This window comes from Trematomus bernacchii, unplaced genomic scaffold (assembly GCF_902827165.1).
Source record: "Trematomus bernacchii unplaced genomic scaffold, fTreBer1.1, whole genome shotgun sequence".
NCBI classification, from domain to species: Eukaryota; Metazoa; Chordata; class Actinopteri; order Perciformes; family Nototheniidae; genus Trematomus; species Trematomus bernacchii.
The window spans coordinates 11,359,392-11,380,711 of NW_022987705.1; the positions used below are offsets into that span (position 1 = coordinate 11,359,392).

The window sequence follows — 21,320 nt, forward strand, 5'->3', positions numbered from 1 at the left end:
GATGCTCTCTCTAGTTTAGCATACTCAGCCCGACTCAGCCCTGTTTGTTGGCCCCGATAGAACCACAATTTTGTCGGGCCAGAAAAGAGGTGAAAAAGTGGCCCCGGGCCGGGCCGTAACTAGGCCTAGTGGAAGCGCAACCAAAAATGGGCACGGCACGACACGGCACGCTTAAACCGCGCTCCGCGCCATGGTGGACATGCGCCATTAGATAGAACTAACCCATGTCATTTGGTGTGAAGTTGGCAGGAGAACGGTATGACTGCATGACACTTTTTTTAATGAGGTGGATTTGTAAAAGAGTGCAGGTACATCTACCAGACACTTCTCAACCTTTTTCCAATTTATTTCTTGGCCGTGGCTGATGTTGCGGAGGCCATTAACGCCAGGGGATCTTTGAAGGAGCTCCCAGAGGGAACGCTCCTACACAAATAACCCTCAATTGTGATTCCTTTCTTTTTTATTTTGACAGGAATATCTTATCCTCTGATCTTACAGAGACCATTTTTCAACTTTTTTCCCCTAATCTGATCTTGTCCTTTTATATGTTCTACAGCTTGGAAAACTTGTCTTTGGGTTTTCAAGGACGCCTGCAGGCTCTGCTTTCCCCCTGCAGGTTGTAATCTCAGTGCAAATCCAACCATCAGCAGTGGAAACCTTTTCAAACACTTTTTTTGTCAGATCTGGGCTCCCCCCCCCTCTTTTGTCTTTACATTGTGCCGTTGCTTTTCTCTCCATCCCTGCAATATTATAGTCCCCTCCAAACCGCCTTCACTTTCTTGTTTAGAAGGTGCAACAGCACCAGGGGATTCGTCTTTTTGAAGTCTGTGATTAATTTCCCCTCTTTCTAGGTGCACTGAACTGCAGCGTGTGAGTCTGTCTGTGTGTAGCCACTGTGTCCCATTTCTTACCTGAGCTCATTAGTGCAATATGAGAATGATTTTTCTTTCTCTTGCCTACTGTCATTTCCTACCTCTCTCTACCTTTTTTTCTTTTGTCCTTTCACACTCATGGTTGCTACTTGTGTTCCTCTCTCTTCTTTCACTCTTTTTTCATCCGATTACCTTGGTGTCCCTTCTCATCCCGAACTTCCTCCCTCCTTATTTTCTCCCTTCTTTTATTCTTCATGCACACACAGGAACACACACACACACACACACACACACACACACACACACACACACACACACACACACACACACACACCACACACACACACACACACACACACACACACACACACACACACACACACACACACACACACACACACACACACACACACACACACACACACACACACACACACACACACACACACACACACACACACACACACACACACACACACACACACACACACACACACACACACACACACACACACACACACACACACACACACACACACACACACATATACCAATACTAACCACTGTCAGCTTGTCACAACTCGGTTGGAGCCAGAATGTAAATGCACTGCACTTCCTGCATAACAATATTACTGTGTGTGTGTGTGTGTGTGCAGAATATAACTGGACCTGTATTTTTTTACGTAAGTCGATATGTTTAAAAATGTGAAGGTTTTAATCACTGTGTTTATTTTTGAAATGCTATATAGGGAAGTATAAAGAATACACCTGTATTGACGATAACTGTCATATTGAAACAAATAATAATAATAAACAAGGTTAAATAGAACTTTGATCAAAAGCATTTTTTTTGCTGCCAATTTTATATAGACTTTGCAATTATATCATTATCTTTCTTCATCATAATCTAGTAGATGTATCATCATCATCATCATCATCATCAAACAGACTTCCTTGTACTTTGTGCAACAAGCTTCTTTCTCTGAGTTTGGGACAGCAGGGATATGGCCCGCCGGCCGGTCGACCGCCTTGGTAACATGCTAGCATTCACAAAGCATGACGAGAGCTGCCCCCGACATGACAGACAGGCAGATAAACATGACAGACAGACAGGCGGACTGGCACACAGAACGTGGAACCTGACAGATTAAGAACTATGAGAGACAGACAGGCAGACAGAGGTTTGTAGTTCTGTTTCAGGTGGGTTAGAAGAGGAGTGTGTATTCAAAAAAAGTCCTGAGGGAGATGAAGGGAGACAGGATAGTGGTGCTGGTGCATGACGTGATCTGCGTGAAAAAAAATCTGAAAAACGATTTTATACTTGTGAACCTTCTGTGCTGCCTAGAATCCGATGTTAAGACCAATTTTACGAAAACAACTGAGACATGATATCCAAAATGTTTGGATACTGCTTATTGTTTTAACCCTGTATTTTTATAAGATCAAATGTGCATTTGGATCACAGAAAATATTACCGACTGGGTCAAAACTGGTGCCAGATGACAATAAATGGAAAATGACCGATTCATTTAAATGTGTGTAGTGATTGTTTTTTTTTGTTTAGTTAACATTCCCATCTGGCTTTATCAGTACACAATGTGTCTATGTTGTTGGGCGAGGCTATCAGTAACTTTTAATGCCACAAAATAAGTTTATGAGGGACAAAATCAAAATGGACCAGAATGTAGGGACTGACTGAAACAGAGTGGCATGATCAGACAACCACAAATATAATAGGAGAGAGGAAAGGACACTGCAGATGAGAGAAAGGCAACGCAAGACAACAGATGGTTGAGAAAAATAGATTAAAGAAGAGGATGTAGAAAAATTGAGAGTGGAAAGAGAGAAAGAAAAAAGAAGCAGAGAAAAGAGGTAGATACAAGGTGAGGGACACGGTAAATCATTTTAGCAGACAACCTCATCTTTCACTCTCTGTAGCTCTCTCTCTCTCACACACACACACACACACACACACACACTACACACAAACTATCCTCTCTAATCTAAGTCCTGTGGCAGTGAGAATAGATATGGCTGTTTAGTGCCAGCAGCACAGCTCCCGGTACCTGATGACAGCAATCTGCTGAGTCAGCAGCTCTAGTCTGTGTGTGTGTGTGTGTGTGTGTGTGTGTGTGTGTGTGTGTGTGTTCGTTTGAGACACAGAGGGAGTTACAGAGAGAATGAAAATGCTTGTAAGATTTAGTGCAATGCATAGATATGTGTTTATGCATCCTGCCTTGGCAATGATGAGCACTGCAATTGAACACACACACACACACACACACACACACACACACACACACACACACACACACACACACACACACACACACACACACACACACACACACACACACACACACACACACACACACACACACACACACACACACACACACCACACACACACACACACACACACACACACACACACACACACACACACACACACACACACACGTTCACTATCATTACCATGCCAGCGAGACGTAGCTGGTATTACCATGACAACAAGCTCTCACTGTCATTGCTATCACAGCAGCAGGTCACGACGACGAGAACTAATGGAGTCCTTTAACACTATTATATAAGCCAAATACAGGTCACTGTTATTTGGTAACAACAGCAATTAACTATTGTCGCGGTAACTAAGGTTCACCATCATCACCATTACATCTGGCAGCCAATGAGAAACTAATTAGCTAAACATCTCTCTGTTATTCTCCTTGAACCTTTGTTTTATCGCTGTTTTCAGCTGATATGTATCTCACAGATAAGCTTCTAACTATCTACTAATGACCTAAAGGAAGCTGTTATCTTAAGAGTACAGATCGTAAATATTGTTTATGAATTAATACCTCCGCGGTTTGGCCCGCTTTCAACCAAGCTTTCAAACTTGGTTGAGGGGTGCAGTATATGAAGCAGATCTGAATCACAGGGCAGATCGACACATTTTGGTTCACTTTCATTCGACATTTTGAGATAGAGCATTTGGCCATGGTGGAGGACAACGCTCTTTGAGTGCCTTTTTGAAGTATTGAATACTGTGATATTTAGACTTTTTGTTCCGTTAAGTGTATTTTTCTACTTCTTAAAAACAAAACCATTTGTAAAAAGAGTTTTAAGAAAAATATATATTATCTAATGTCCCTCGAAGGCCTTACTGTGTGTTGTCTTCCTTCTTTCAAGAACATTTGTATATTATGTACTATCTTTATTTACGAATGGAAGAGCTAAGTTTTATGTTTGTTTTCATATTTGAAAAACTCATTGAGCTGAAATTCTATCAAGTGTCCCTGGCATACATCTGATTATATATTTCTCCATGTTTGAGAGCTTACAGCCTGTATATGTATGGAGCTGTTCTATCTGAGGACCCAAACGAATCGATAAAGAGATAACATTATGTTCAAAGGAATATGACAATCTCCCACCAGCTTTCAATGCTCTACATTGGCTCCCAGTCCGTTTGAGTATTGATTTTAAGATTTTGTTGCTTACAGTTAAGCTTCTGGATACATTGCTGAGCATCTGACCACATATCCCCGTGCACACCAGAGCCTGGCTTCAGATGCTCAGATTCAACCTCACTAGATGTACTTAAATCCAGACTAATGATGTTAAAAGGTGATGATTGGAAAGGCTTTTTTTTTTTTCAGTCTTACCAAGGGACATTGATTAGTCAGGAGTTACGAAATGACTTTAAAATAGCTCTCTTTAAAAAAAGGCTGCATTATTGTTTAGATATCTATTGTTTTTACACCATTTCTTTAGTTTATTGTCTTAACTTTTATTGAATGTCTTGCCTTTTTTAGTCTCTCCTTTGTAAAGTTGTTTCAATACATTTGTACCTGTTTTATTTGTAAAACATTGAACGCATCTTTCTTTTTGAGGAAAAAGGATAAAATACAATAAAAGACAGATGTAGTCTACTGAAACAAGTAGTGAACATATAATATTCTTAAAAGGATAACCACTGTAGCATTCAACCGTGGTCCCATTTAGCAGATATATTGCCAACACAGCAGAATCATCTCAACCACTCAGCTTCGTCCTTCCTGTTCTCCGTCCCAGAGAAATGAATCGAGGTCAATCATCTGTGGTCGAGTGGACAGGAAATCAAGCTCCATTTATGTGGATGGTGTGTGCCACAATATCTGGCAATATCCGTTTTTGCTCTGCAGGTGTCAAGTGTGGCCTACTGTGCAAAAATGATGACAGGCCATTTCCAAAATCTGTCCACCCACCACTCTCAGTCAACAAGGGTTTGGATGTAACCGTTAAGCACTTTATGATTCCAAACCGTACATTTTTTATTTGGTTGGCCAGAGTGTGTGTTGGCAAAAGGTAACAGGTTTTTACATTGGCCTGTTTATACAACTGTAATTAGAAAAACCACAAGGCACTCACGATTTCTTTCTTTCTTACCGCCAGCGACGTCTTCTTCCAGGAGTTGTATCTGCAGGTGGAAGATCTTCTCCTGGAGGTCACAAAGTGTGTGCTTCATTTTCTCTCTCCGAGTCACCATGTAGCACAGGTTACGCACCTGAAAAACAAGATATCACCGTTACAAACATGGGACACATGTCACAAACATCATAAAAACAAATAAGACGGCCACATACAGTTGTAATCAATATCGTGTATACAAAAAAATAGATCTAATGCTTCATGGCTGTGGAGTAGCTCACTGTGAGAAATTACCACCTGATATTTTTAGGGGCTTTTAGTCAATGGTTTTGTGGTTTTACATTTTCTGTTTTCTGTCTCAGTGAGCTCACCAGCTCCATTTCTAGAAGCAGCATTAGGCAGCTGTGTCTAATAAAAAAGCTGTGATAAATCCTTTGTACGCTGTACTCCATTTGTTCACAATGAATAGCAGACACACAAAGTTAGCAACTAGCATCGAGGGAGGAAGATTCTTTAACAGGAAGAAGTAATCACCCAAAGAGAAAAGGAAAAAAAATAGTATGTATTTAAATAATTTGTGTTTAGTTATAATGAATGATAATGTCTGTCGATATTCTTGATATGTGATAACAAAATACTTAAGGTGTGTGTTTTTTTTCTGGAGTTCTGCTACGCTGCTAAGTGGCTGAATAAGAAACCTTTTTTAATATGATTTTGCATACAGGACTCTGCACAAGTGAATTAATCAGTATTTGATCTCACAACAAATCCCATCATACATTAAAAAGAGAGCAAAGCAAGAGGTATGGACAATCTTGAAGACAAATATCAATGGAACAGTATATATCCTCACATGTTTATATTAGGGCTGTCAGTCGATTAAAATATTTAATCGCGATTAATCGCATGATTGTCCATAGTTAATCGCGATTAATCGCAAATTAATCGCACATTTTTTATCTGTTCTAAATGTACCTTAGAGGGATATCTTTCAAGTTTTTAATACTCTTATCAACATATGAGTGGACAAATATGCTTTATATGTTTGTTTATTATCATTTGAACAATGACAAATATTCTCATGAATATTAAACACAACAACCTGGAACCTCTCTCATACAATAATACTGTGTGTGTGTGTGTGTGTGTGTGTGTGTGTGTGTGTGTGTGTGTGTGTGTGTGTGTGTGTGTGTGTGTGTGTGTGTGTTGGAGCTATGTGCAGCTCAAGGCATATATGCTCCAACGGGAGCTGCCTGGACGCTGCAATCATGTTGCGTGTGCTGACTTTTCGTACAATGTCCCACTGTCTGGCTACCTGCATAAAGTCAAGTGCTCGGCGCAGTTGTCGGCGAAATGTCATTGAAACAGCTCCTTATATCCGTTAGAGCAGCTAGCTAGCACCAGATGCTAACAACAACACGTAAGGTGTGCCTCGCTCGCGCGAGTCGCGCCACACATACACACTCCCTCCCGGTCCTCCCGATGGCCAGTCCGGGCCTGCCAGTGAGCGTGGAAGTGTGGTCTGCCACAAGCGGGCGGTAGGAGCGGGGCTGTCAGCATCAGCGGGGCTGTCAGCATCAGCTTGTCGATGGTATTTTAAACTCGATGCGCTCTGAAACTACGGCGGCCGAGGACAAAAAATACACATGCGTTAATCGCGTTAAAATAATTAGTGGCGTTAATTTTTTTTTGCGTTAACGCGTTATTAACGCGTTAACTTGACAGCCCTAGTTTATATGCATCCAGTAATGAGACAATAACAGATAAAAGTATAGAGGCAACCTGTTTCCTGCCAGTAAACTGGATCCCACAGCCCCCCTGCCATATTGCCAAATTACTATCATATGGCCCTATAAGCTGTACAGGAGTGTGTATGTGTTAGGATCGAGAGCATAGCGCTGAATGTGTGCATGTTTATAAAAGGCACATATGGATGTTCGAAGAAAAGCTGTGGTCGCAAATGTGTGTGTTACTATTTTGGATTGGCAACACATAAGATAGAAGGAGACACAGAGAGAGAAGAAGGCAAGTAAAGAGGCTGAGACGAATAGAGAAACAGAAATAGATACATGGAGAGAGACAGGTATGGAGAGACAGACAGATAAACAGCAATATTGACAGAAAACTCCAGGAAAAGAAAGAGTTTTACTGACATGCAACCACCAACTAATGATATATCAAGTTGACCTTTGTGCACGGTTCAATCTGACTTTCCTTTGAGCTGCGTATTTATGTCTCCCCAATGACTGTTTGTATACTTGTTTATTTAGAAAACCTATAAGATAATATAAAAGGTAGAAGGGGAACCTAATGCTGGGTTATGCTCATATATATCTAGTTAAACCACGTCCAAGAAGTAACAGTCGCACATTAAGACAAGGGGATTGTTAGCAACTGATTTTATTTCTCATTTGTCATTAGGGTTGCAAAATTCCGGGAATTTTCAAAGATGGAAACTTTCCACGGGAATTAACGGGAATTAACGTGAATAAACGGGAATTTATGGGAATAAACTGGGAATTTTCTAAATGGAAGGTTGGCTCTTCATAGGGAACTTAAATATAGTTGGGGAAAGTATATTTTAGCATAATCTTGACTAAAACAAACAGATGCCATTCAAGTACACTTGAATATCCATGCCATAGCACACTGCTTACTGCATGGCTATTGAGACCACACAAAGGTTTGCAACAGGCTCACAAATGTGAGAGTGGAAAAACTGGTTGGCATTCGGGCAAACCTATGGCTCTTTGAGCCTGACACAGAGCCATCCTCAACAAGGCTGGACAGTGACACTGAAGAGGAAGACTCAGAGTGTGATGTTGATGAGGCCCAGGAAGAGCCCATTGACTGAAAGGGTTTAGCAAAAATGCAGAGGATCGCTTGAAGGAAGGTTTGCATGTTTAATGGGACTTTTTGGAGGGAGAAGGGCTCTTTCATTTAACATTTTGAATGGGACTTTGTGGGGATTTTTGGATGGGGGGTGCATTTTTGTTCATTTTTTAATGAGTGGGGTTGGGGGGGATGAGTAACATTTAACTCAACATTCCTGTTTTCGTTCTTCAATGAAACAAATAATTGTTCAATAAAATAATTAAAACTTGTTCTGTTCTACTTAAAAAAAAAATCTGAAAAAAAATCTGTTGAAATGTCATGTTTTTTTGTTTAATTTTGGATCGAATATTTCCAAAATTCCGCAGCTTAACTTCCCATGGAAACTTTCCGGAAATTTACCAGAAACTTTCCGCCCCTTTGCAACCCTATTTGTCATATATATAAAGAGGGTAGGTGTATAACCTGAGCTGACACAGCTTAAGTGGCTCAGGCTAATAGAGTTGATGTGACCTGAGTGTAAGGAAGACTCAGAAACTCTCACAGCACTTGTGAATTTACTATACTGTAAATGTTTTAAAGGCGCTATGTACACTACAGCAAACATTTATAGCTGTTAAATGTCCTTTAAGGTGCTGTTGTATGTTGGGTTAAAAGCATATAGGTACAAGTTAATACAAACACCGATATTTATGTACAACACAAATGATTGATGATCTCAGTTTATCTTAGGAACTGCCTGTGTTTTTTGGGGGGATTTGTAAAATTCAAATGATATCCAACACATAGTCATAACACGAAGGTAAATGCAGAGAGAGGAAGGTACAGTAGGGAGAGAAACTAATTGGGTCCAAGCCAGAGCACTTGAATCCGAAACTAACAAGCCAGAAACGGGATCACTGCCAACTCTCACAACGGTAAATCAGTAATCATGTGTCTCTAACCACAAGTGTGTGTGTGTGTGTGTGTGTGTGTGTGTGTGTGTGTGTGTGTGTGTGTGTGTGTGTGTTACAGCATCATTCGTGTGTAGGCCTGATGATTTGCCATGGTGCTAATTTGACAGGACAGACTGTGCATGTGGAGTGTAGGAGGGCACATATTCAGGTATTAAGGAGGCAGAACAAACAAGGGAATACGGATATAATCACACATATCTCACTGCTGGGAACCATAACAAGACAGAACAATATAGACATGAACTACCTGTAGTTGAGTGTGTGTGTGTGTGTGTGTGTGTGTGTGTGTGTGTGTGTGTGTGTGTGTGTGTGTGTGTGTGTGTGTGTGTGTCTCAGCAAGTGGGAGAGGCAAAAAAGAGAGCAAGGCCTGTATACGTTTGCATCTGTGATAAATAAACATTATTGGTTTATTTGTGTACTATAACTTTGTGTGTGTGCGTGTGTGTGTGTGTGTGTGTACTAGCAGGCTGTTTATCTGTTGGTCTTGATGGATTTGTCAGCCTGGCCTATCTGACCCATTCCATCCCTGTTAGAGTGCTGCAGATAAAAATAGCTGCCCAACTGGGACACAATGTGCAGAGCCTGGCTTTGATTAGGACACTGTGTGTGTGTGTGTGTGTGTGTGTGTGTGTGTGTGTGTGTGTGTGTGTGTGTGTGTGTGTGTGTGTGTGTGTGTGTGTGTGTGTGTGTGTGTGTGTGTGTGTGTGTGTGTGTGTGTGTGTGTGTGTGTGTGTGTGCACTGTTTTCAAAACAACTACCTCTGCCTGGACACATGACAAGGCAGTTTAGAGCAGGATGGGAGGTAAAGTTGAGGAAGAGCAATGAGAGAGTTTAGAGTGAAATAACCTATTGTTCGGTTTTCTTTCTCAGCTCACATTTCTCTAACTATCTCTCCCCTTTAACCCTAGAGTCTGGATATCAAAGCCAACTGTTTGGCACTTATTTCAAGAAAATGTAAAACAAACCAAACCCATGTTTACTGTATATATTAGCTGCTGGGAATTTACCATTATATTTAACCATTAAATGTTTCCAAAAATAAATACATAAATAACTAAGACACCTCTGTTCTACATGACTTTTTACATGACATAATTTGTGGGGGTGGTACATGTATTTTCCACTAGTGTGGTAATTAAATGTATTTGAATGTCCGTTTATGATGGGCCTTTTTACTCTTTATTTCAAGGCTTTGGATGATACTGTAAAGCACTAATTGCCTTATTTGCTTTCTAAACAAGCTTGCCTTAAAACAATCCTTACTGTACATATGTCAGGGTTTCTAAGCTTTGTTGTGTGGCAAATATTCTCAACTAACTTTGCAGAAAAAAATAATCATTACAGAGGAAATTCAGCAAAAGCCAGTATGATGTATAATCTGTACGTCTGTCTCTTGTAACGTTTCTCTCCACTGTCCTTCCGTTACTCTCTCCTTTGTCAATCTTTCCTCCACAATTCAATCCTCATCCAACCTGTACCGACGCGTATCTTCCAAACAACTCATCTGTCTTTGTCCCATATCTGTCTGAGTCTATTCATTCATCCTGAGCAGCTATCCATCTCTAAATCAGCAAACACAGCACTTCTTCCATTTTCACTGCCCCACTTACACAAATCTGACAACATGTGCTGTTTCATTTGTTTAATAAAAGACTCCACACCTGTCTATACTACAGAGACACATGGGAGAGAAAGATGTTGACATTACACTGTACCAAAGGTGGTCAAATGAGTCAGCAAATCTCATTAAAGTCTTACAAATGTTTAATGAAAACATTTAAAGCTTAGTGAAAGCCAAGCAAAACAACCTCATCACATCAGGTTGGAGGAGCGGAGGACATTTCAATGTTTTTATTCTGATAATGAGAGTTGTTATTGTGGTTGCAGTTCATAAAAGTATCAATGTTATTACAAGCCTGGTAATCCGGATGTCTTTAGATATCTTCAGCAGCCAGAAGGAAATAACAACGTGCCCTTTTATATGCTGAGAGGGTTTCAATTGAAAGAAGTTAAACTTGTGAATATAATGTTTATGCACCCGAAAGGTCAGGAAATTAAGTAGAGCATATCCAGAAAAATCAGCCAGAGTGAAACAATCATAGTTCTTATATTTGAAATATTTCACTTTCTTTTTTCATGACATGCCAGGTGAAATGTTATTTGTTGCTCCGACTGTATCAAAGTGATTTGTGCACATTGTTCATTTATTTGGCCAGTGTAAAAACAAATTAACATGTAATTTGATTTTATGGCAGGTGGTAATGGTGGTGATTCCCAAAACGTGTTGAGAAAGAAGTAATGAAATAAATCCATCATTGCAATAAGCTAACTTGAAATAGTACGATAATAAGTATCCATTGTTGTTTGGAAAAGGAAACAGTATTCCTGCATCCCCTTAAGCATCAATCTACTTTTCCTATTACCGGTCTGTCCATCCTCACTGCGCCCTTAATCCCTCAACAACTCCGCCTTCTTTCTATCTCATCCATCCCTGACACGACAGGCCGCAGATAATCAGCATTACAAGTGTATTAACTGTGCTGAGCAGAGCCAATGCCTCTCATACCACACCTCCATTCTAACCTTTACACTGCAGGTCTCCTCCCATTTCCTCTCGCTCTCTCATTCAGTGTGTATTATCACCTCTCAGGTCTCTGCCCTTGAAATAAATGCACACACACGCAGTATATGCACACGTGTTCACAATTACTTGCTGACTGTTCATTTTCTCTCACAACAACAGGTGACACACACACACACACACACACACACACACACACACACACACACACACACACACACACACACACACACACACACACACACACACACACACACACACACACACACACACACACACACACACACACACACACACACACACACACACACACACACACACACACACACACACACACACACACACACACACACACACACACACACACACACACACACACACACACAGGTCAGCAGAGCACTGACTGTCATCAACCACTTATTACTGCAACAGGTGTCTGGCAGGAGGGCACTATATATGTGTGTGTGTGTGTGTGTGTGTGTGTGTGTGTGTGTCTGTGTGAGCATGTGTGTGTTTTCATTTATGAGAGAGAGAAACATTGGATGAGTTTGTAAACAATAAACCCCACTGAAAAAGATAATGGTTGTTTTGCACAGGAGACATTTTTCCCTATTAACAGTAAGGACGGTTCTGTTAAATTCAAGTTTCCCAGTGAGCCATTGGAGTGTGACAGGGAGCACTAATCATCTATTTCCTTCAGCATTGTATGCATGTTCAGGTAATATGCCTTCTCTTCCACTCTTTCCACCAGGCAGCAATTAATTATAGCATTATTTTGACATTTTTTACACAATTTTACAGTTAATGGACAATTTTAAAGATATGTATTACAACAGGTGGATGGAAATAAACTGATTTTAATGACTGACTCCGTGTTTCTCTCCATTTGCGAGGTGGTGTGTAGGTGATTTTGAGTAGGCTTATGTAAGACAGTGTGTGTGTGTTTGTGTGTGTGTGTGTGTGTGTGTGTGTGTGTGTGTGTGTTGCCCTAGGCAGAGAGGCAGAATCTACGTCAGAACTCATTCCCAAACTGATCTCTGAGATAGAGCTGAACCCAGGGGAATGAGCGAGGGAATGTGTGTGTGTGTGTGTTCTAAATGACTGTGACTAAAAATGGATTTCATGGTATTGACTTAAGTGATATGTGACTCACATGAGGTAACTTACCATGCAGACATACTAACTGAGAGACAGAAAGATATACAATAAAGAAAAATCTGATATAAGGATTAAAAAGCCTTATTTTTCTTTCACTTCACTCAGTAGAGATTAACTTTTGATAAATTAATGAATAAATACAAAAATAGAAAGGACCTCCAACAATCAGTCGATCAACAGAAATATAATTGGGTTGAACTGAAAAAAAGAGGACATTTAAAGTGAGCAACTTGGGAAACTGGGAGGAACATTGTTATCCCCATGTTATGACATGCTACAGAGCGACAGTTAATGGAGAAAACAACAGAAAGACTAATCAATAATGAAAACAATTGATAGCAGCTGTATAACTCAGAGAGGAAGAGGAAGTTAAAACACAAAGAAGATAACAGCCTCTTTCTTTCTTCTCTAACTAAACTTCCAGCTCAGATCTATATTGACCTGACCCTCTCAGCTCTCAGCGTATCGACTTCAAACCGGTGCTGCTTACTAATGAGCACCATTGACTGTTCTCTGGCCTTGAAACACACAGACACAACTGTGTGGAGGCAGAACGCTAAAGATCAGGATTATTGATCTTTAATTGGCCCAATTTCACCCCAAACCCAACGTGGAGAGCCTGGGTTAATTACTAACAAGACAATCCCAACTGGAATAATTAAAGTGAAGTATGCACTTATATGCAGATAGCTTGTTATAAGAGGAGCTCTGCGGTGAGGATCAAAAAGTTAATCAACGTGTTACGTGTTGCTAAAGTATGATTTATCTATGAGTAACATTGCTGGGATTATTGGGCTGAATTATACAAGAGTGAGTTGCTATTCATAGCAACTCCAAGTATTATAAAGACAGCTATAGAAAACAGTCATGAAATCTGAATATTGGCACTAATCTCCTTTAATTTGATGTCAGATAAAAACAATGTTGAATAAAATAGTGTACAGATATTATCCAGGTTATTCAAATGTATTATATATTCAAAAAGTTAGCAACACTTATGTTTCCACAACTGAATGTATACATCTTTTTGTTGTTCTATTTGTATAGCTTACAACCCGCAGAACACTTAACTTGTATATGGATATCTTTCATTATTGAGCATAGTTGATTTTATTTACATTTATAAGGTTTTAATTTAAAGCTAAAAGGCTGTTGTAATCTTTTTTTTTTTTTAAATATTAACAATGGCTCAAATCCATAAGGCGTTAATCAACAGTTGCATGAGAATATGTGACACAACACTGTAGCACTAGGAGTTAACTACAGCGATTATTTATTAAAACAAAATGTGGAATACTTTCAGCAAAATGTGCTTCACAGTCCACACACAGAAATATAACACCCCAGTGACCTGCGGTGTCAAACCAAAAGGCCTGTGCAACACGTCGTAAATCCTTTTCATGAGCCTACGGGGACAGTTACATAACTCCAGCACCAAGTATCCTCATCTGTCACAACATTACAAATTTATGAATGAAAATAAAAACCTGTCAGAGAGACGTACATTTAGTAAATATAGAGCCAGAGAAGAACGTTTAGTTTATGGTTGTCAAATATCTCGACCATGAAGCATGACTAGAGGCACAAATTATGTTTTATCTATGTCGGATGGACAAACAAACACCACAAACTCATGTGGTTTTGATGCCAAGTATAACAGACCTGTGGGGAAGAAGTAACTATAATCAGGAGTATTGGTGTGCTTAAGCAGTCTATGGTTGATAACTTAAAATGAAGAGAAAGCCGATTAATGATGACAGTTTGTCTGTTTGAGGTTCAAGCTTATGCCACAATTAATGTATTTTTCTGAATATTCAAAAAAAGGCTTCAGACCCACATTTGAAGGAATAGTTTGACATTACAACGAGTATCCAACTAGCTTAGCATAAAGACTGGAAACTAGGGGAAAAAGCAAGCCTGGCTCTATTTCGTTCTTAACACAATGTGCCTACCAGCATATTTAATGCAAATTGTTCAACTATTCCTTAAATCATAGAATGCACTAAAGGAAAGCAAACATTAACTTCTGCCTCATGTTACTCCTATGTTTGCAGGATCATTTGTGTTCATATGCGTTACTTCGCAAAGTTGAATTAAAGTGGTTAAATAAAACGGTATGAACCCAAATATGAATTGCAATAAAAAACAGATCAAAACGATAAAATAAATGACAACATAATGGTGCCCACACCATGAAGCTCAGACATTATATCTGGTTTGTTCTAAAAGGACAGGTTGCAGATTTGTGCTGGATTATTTCTTGTTAGCGAGCAATTGCATCCTTATCCACTCTTAGATGATTATCTTTGTAAGCTTTCCCAAAAGGTTGAACTTTTTCTTAAAAACATAGTGAGCACGAAGGGATTAATGTTTAACAAGAACCCAAGTGCTTTTATTTTGAAAGGCTGGATTAAGTGGATATCAAGCTGCTGGAGCTCAGGAGCAGAACGCATTACTCCGAGTCTCAAGTTGCATCTCTGTGTCAAAGGATTGATTTTTAAAACACTATTACTTGTTTATGAAGCTGAAAAATGGTTAAGGGCCAAGATACATCTCTGACATGCTGCCTTGTTACAGACCCTGCATATCTCTTGGTCCTCTGGGACTGGATTGTAATGAAAAACTGAAACATTGACTTTAATTAAATGTATTATGTCAACACATTTCACATTACTGTGTTAGGTTAGTTCAGCGGTCTGCAACCTTTTTGACCAAAAGAGCCATTTTGCCCCCTTTTCCACCAATTTATTTTGCCTGGGGCCGCAAAACATATTTGATAGCTTGATAGCTTATAAAGTTGTATATATTGTTACATCAGACAAAAACTACAGTTTTTTTGCATTTATTATTTATTACATTATAGAAAACTGTTTACCTCTAATAATAAACAAATAACTCTTATAAGGAGAATAAAAGAAAATACACAGGCCTACTTTAAAATAAATCAACACAGCACTTGGGGAGTCTTCTGCACATTTGAAGAAAATGAATATAATTAAAATGGGCCCACTTTGAAATAAATAAAACATAGCTGCACCCTAAAAAGAGTTAACTGATTGAATTATGACTGCAGATCGTCAGCTGTCTTCCTCTTCCGTGTTTTTCCTCCAATACGTAAAGGCTGCAGCACCTTTGACAACTTCTCTCTACATATCAAACATACCGGTAAGCCAGCATCGTTTGCTGTGAAAGCAGATAACTCCCTCTCTCTCACCCTGGGCCTGTTGCTGACTGAGGAGCCTGAATTAAACTGTTGTTAGAAACTGATACTACTTTGTATTTTCTGACCTTTGTGAATGTGTGTGTGTTGGGAGGTGGAGGAGTTAGGTAAGTCTGGGGTACCCTGTACATTTCTCATCACGTAGGTAACTAATGTTTAGACACACTAGGTTAGCGGATTGTTGCCACCCCTGTATTTTACTTTGTCCAGTTCTAGTAGTTTAGTTAGTGAGGGTTTTTGTTTGAGTTTTGGTTTCAGAGGATAGATGTAGTGATAGGCCTGGTGTTGTTATACTTATTTCTTTTGTTTGGCACAATCTCCTTTGTCTCCTCCTCCTCCTCCTCCTCCTCCTTCTCCTCACACAAAGAGTATTTATGTTCAGTTCTAGGTATACAAGGAATACAACTTTTGTTAACCTTTACGCTGACTCCCTCATGTTATTGGTTGTTGTGTGTTATTGTCTCCAGGTCCCCTAGACCTTAGTGGGGATGTAACACAAATGGGACCACGCAGAATTAAATCCTGTGTTCCTCCGATACTTTTATTTTCTTTGATTTATCCATAGTTCGCTCATCGAGCCGAGGTTATTCGCCTGCAAGAAAAGGAGCTGGTGCGGGACCGTAGCAGGATATGACGCATATGTTAGTTGACCTAATTAAAACCGTTTAAAAAAAATGTATGTGTCACAGTATCACCTCAAAATACAAGATACTGTACGAAACATTTTCAACCGTGCAACAAAATATAAATAGTCCTACAAATATTTTTATTTTATTTCCTTCTTATTTTTGTCTAAGCTCAAAGGAGCCAGAGTAGAGGGCTTAACCCTCCTGTTGTCTTCGGGTCAAATCTGACCGATTTACTATTTTCATCAATCATAACTTTTTTGTTTTACATTCGATTGCATTAAGGCTTTATGATATCCTTCACATTAGACATTTGAACATATACAATTGCTGATCACTGCTTTCATTGAATTTTGGATGATTTAGTCAACTTTGTAACACCCATGGTGTTCCCGGTCAAAAATGACCGCCATAAAGAAAAGGAATTAGTAACCATCCGGATCAGATAAAACACACACACAAACACCCACACACACACTCTAGATGTATTCCCCCCCTTATGTGCCCAATCCCCCCATGTGAATCACACCTGGCACACACAAACACCCACACACACACACTCTAGATGTGTTCCCCCCCCTTATGTGCCCATCACATGTGAATCACACCTGGCACACACAAACACACACACAAACACACAGAACAATTTGACACATTTCCCGCTCTTATGTGCCCATCCCCCACATGGATCACACCTGGCACACGCAATACATGTTCAGTGTCTATTCTTTGTATATTAACTGCAGTTTTTCATGTATACCAGTAGTCTGATACAATATTTACAGTTTGAAAGGGTGTTAAATGAAATTTGGTGATGATTAATGGTTTTTGTGTTAATGTAATAGCAGTTAAAACAGGACCAGTCAAATTTGACCACGAACACAAAAGTAAGGGGGGCCGCGGGTTGTCGACCCCTGGACCGTTAGTTGAAAGCAATAATATTAAGTTTAACCTGATATATTTTCATTTAAACGTAATATTATTGCTTTCAACTAACCTAATACAGTTATGTGAAATCTGTTGACACGTTACATTTAATTATAGACAACGTTTCAGCTTTTTCGACGACGTGAGGGGTAAAGACAAGCCTTTAGCTTTTATGCAACACATATCTGCAGATCAAACTTTGAACTCTTTCACTAAATGCCTTTCTGCAGCTTTTAATCAAATTCCAGGAACTCCATCACAGGTTTGTTTGAATTCATTATTTCCTGCTCTTAATCATTTCAATATTTTCACATGCCATACGTAAAGCTCCTTGAAACGTCTTTGTGTGTAAAAAGGTGCAAACCTGCCAAGTTCTTTACAAGTCCCTGCAACATAAACAGACTGTATAAAATACTGTGGGCTGAAATAATAGCAGCCATAAAAGCAAACCCTGGCCGCAGGAACACAAATATCTGTGTTGTGAATCGTAAAGACCTTCAGATGATATCAGCTACCTGGAGGATAAAGTAGCTTGGTGTGAATTTGTTACCTTCCCTCTGTAGTGCCCTTCAGAGGACCCTAAAACAGTTGGGGACTCGATTTTATCCACTGAAGCTGTCAGAGCAAAGAGAAATAACGCTGCACACAGTGGGAAACGTTGGCCAGCTTTATCTTGCTTCTTTAACTACTGGTCACGACCCAAAATAGATCATAAGCATGTAAGGCTGAGCGCACACAAGATAAGAGAGCAAATATCTGGATTCAATAAGCCTGAATGTAGCGGTGATATTACATTTCCATCTCGTCTCCTGTGTACTCAAGGACTTTCTTTATTTTTTCTGTTGTGTTTTTATTCTACATAGGGCAGAAAGAAATGCATTATTTCCCAGTTACTCTTTTGTTCATTTCAATACATCTGCTGCTGGAAATATTTAAAAAAGGGATTTCTTATTGGCCTGCAGACGCAAATAGTATTTAATTTGAAATGCGGTATTCTGTAACACCTGTTTTTTATAGCTTGAAGAAAGAAACAAAACAAAGAATTCATGGGAGACAAAATCGATTAGAGCCTTTTGCTTTTTTCACTCATTCCAGTTGACAGTAAATCGGTTATGCAGAAACACAATAAACCCTAAGTAGAAATTGTGATTGTCTAAGAACTATTACTGACATGATATTAATTCATTTTTGTAACTTTTCTTGAATTGAACACTCAACTTGTATCATAATCATGATATATTATTCAATACCAGTTATGAAGGCCTACTCTAGAGAGACATTTATGTATCTACTTAATTACACAAAACTATTTATGATTCAGTATTTTTTGTTTGTTTGTTTGTAGCCTTTATTTAACCAGGTGAAAAATCCCATTGAGATCAACGATCTCTTTTTCAAGGGAGCCCTGCAGTACATTGGTTACACATAAAAACAACAGAAAACAAAAAGGACATCACAACATAATTACAGGGGTATACATTAGCAACCTATTCACAATGACAGGTATCTAATAACATTTCATCCAGCCGTGCTTTAAAACGATGCAAGGGAATCAAAATGCTCAGTTTCAATTTGTGTTGCATAGTGTTCCAAGCTAGAGGAGCAGCGCACATAAAAGCTTTAGTACCTAAAACAGTCCTAGCACTTGGCACATGTAATAAAAACACATCCTGGGATCTCAGGCAATAGCTACTTGCCACTCTCTGTGAGATCAAAGAGCATATATAAGTTGGGAGTTTACCCAACATGGCTTTATAGATGAATATGTACCAATGACTGAGTAAGTGAAGGCAGACCTGCCTTGGCATACAGGGTACAGTGATGAGTAAGTGCTTTACAGTTAGTAACAAATCTCAGTGCACTGTGATTGGCGGCATCTAACCTTTCCAGGCAATGGGCAGGTGCATTCATATAGATCAGATCACCATAGTCCAGCACAGGTAAAAAGGTCACAGTGACTAGCCTTTTCCTGGCTTCAAAAGAGAAACAGGACTTGTTTCTAAAAAAGAAACCTAGCCTAACCCTCATATTTTTAAGCAGATTAATGACCTGAAGTTTAAAAGTAAGACAATCATCAAGCCAGATACCAAGGTATTTATAACAGGTAACCACTTCGAGTACTTGTCCTTGCATAGTAAACAATATCCAAAGCAGTCTCTGGAGTCTTTTTAGCTTTAGAAAAGAGCATTACTTTGGTTTTCTCAACATTTAAAAGAAGCTTAAGTTCAGCGAGCGGAGTCTGAATAATATTAAAAACAGCCTGTAATTTAACAACCGCCTCCTTAATGGAGGGACCTGCACAGTACATCACGGTATCCGCATAAAAATGTAAAGTAGCTTCATCCACATTTTCACCTAAACTATTGATGTAGATGGAGAATAAAAGTGGACCTAAAACAGAACCTTGAGGAACACCATTAGCAATGTTCAACCACTCAGAAGACAGCCCATCACATTGAACACATTGGGACCTTTCAGAGAGGTAGTTCACAAACCACCCCACTGCATGGCTGGATATGCCAATACTGAGTAGCCTCTGCTTTAAGATGCGATGATCGACGGTGTCAAACGCTTTGGAAAGGTCAATAAATAGAGCTGCACAGCTCTGCTTTTTATCTAAAATAGCACAGTGATGGTGCTATGTTGCTTTCTGAAGCCTGACTGATGTTTAGACAGGATATCATTTTTACATAAAAACTCCTTTACTTGTTCACTCACTAGGCGTTCGAGCATCTTCGCCAGAACTGACAATTTAGAGATTGGCCTATAGTTATTTAAAATAGTTCCTTCCCCTCCTTTAGCAAAGGCAAGACATAAGCTGACTTCCATACTTTTGGAATCGCATTTGTGCTGAGGGAGAGGTTAAAAAGAGAAGTAAGAGGTGGAGCAATAAAATCTGCAGCTATCTTTAAAAAGAAAGGTTCTACGTTGTCCGGGGCAGCCGGTTTCTTAGGATCTAACTTGGTTAAGGCTTCATGAACAACATTTACAGTAAAAGGAGTAAAACTGAAAGGGTTTTCCAAACCACATTGTTCAGAGTCATGGATTGAGGTGTTCACAGTAGCAGAGTTAGTGACAGAATCAAACAGAGAGCCACAGGACACAAAATGCTCAAACAATTTAACATAGTAGCCCTGTCCGATATAGTGCCAGATGCTGTGGTAAGGCACGGAGGTAGCTCATTACGGATCTCACCGGTGGATTACGATTGAATGGCTTTCCAAAATGTTCTAGGATTATTTAGGTTTTCTGTAGTAACTGACAAATAGTACTTAGACTTAGCACTTTTTACCTGTGAAGTGAAGCTATTCCTTAGTTGCCTAAAACACAGCCATTCTACCTCTGAGCCTGATTTCCTAGCCTTTGCCCAGGCCTTGTTTCTCTCATGCAGGAGACTGGACAGTTCAGCAGAAAACCAAGGATTGTCTCGTCTCTTTACTCTAAATTTACGTAGGGGTGCATGTCTATCAATGATCTGCATAAAACCAAGATAAAAATAAGACCATGCAGTCTCTACATCAGCACACAGATTGATTTTTCCCCAATCAAACCCAAACAGATCATGAACAAAACCCTGCTCCACAAAATGTTTTATGTGTCTCTTAATGATAATACGAGGTTTAACCTTTTGGACCTTAGTGTCCCTAATTGTGGCAACAGCACAGTGGTCACTCACATCATTCGCAAATACTCCCACAGATGAGTATTTATAGGGAACATTAGTTAGAATGAGATCAA

General features: G+C 39.5%; 1 protein-coding gene across 2 annotated transcripts in view; it reads right to left on the minus strand.

Annotated features, from left to right (window-relative positions):
- LOC117490629 (E3 ubiquitin-protein ligase Jade-2-like) overlaps positions 1 to 21,320 on the minus strand; it is a 75,491-nt gene that overhangs the window by 23,449 nt on the left and 30,722 nt on the right. The window contains exon 5 of one of the 2 annotated variants that reach the window (XM_034140388.1): positions 5,301 to 5,418. In XM_034140388.1, coding sequence (XP_033996279.1) covers positions 5,301 to 5,418 — 118 coding nt within the window. Of the gene's footprint in view, positions 1 to 5,282; positions 5,419 to 21,320 lie in introns of both variants that reach the window. The other variant, XM_034140387.1, reaches the window with a different exon arrangement.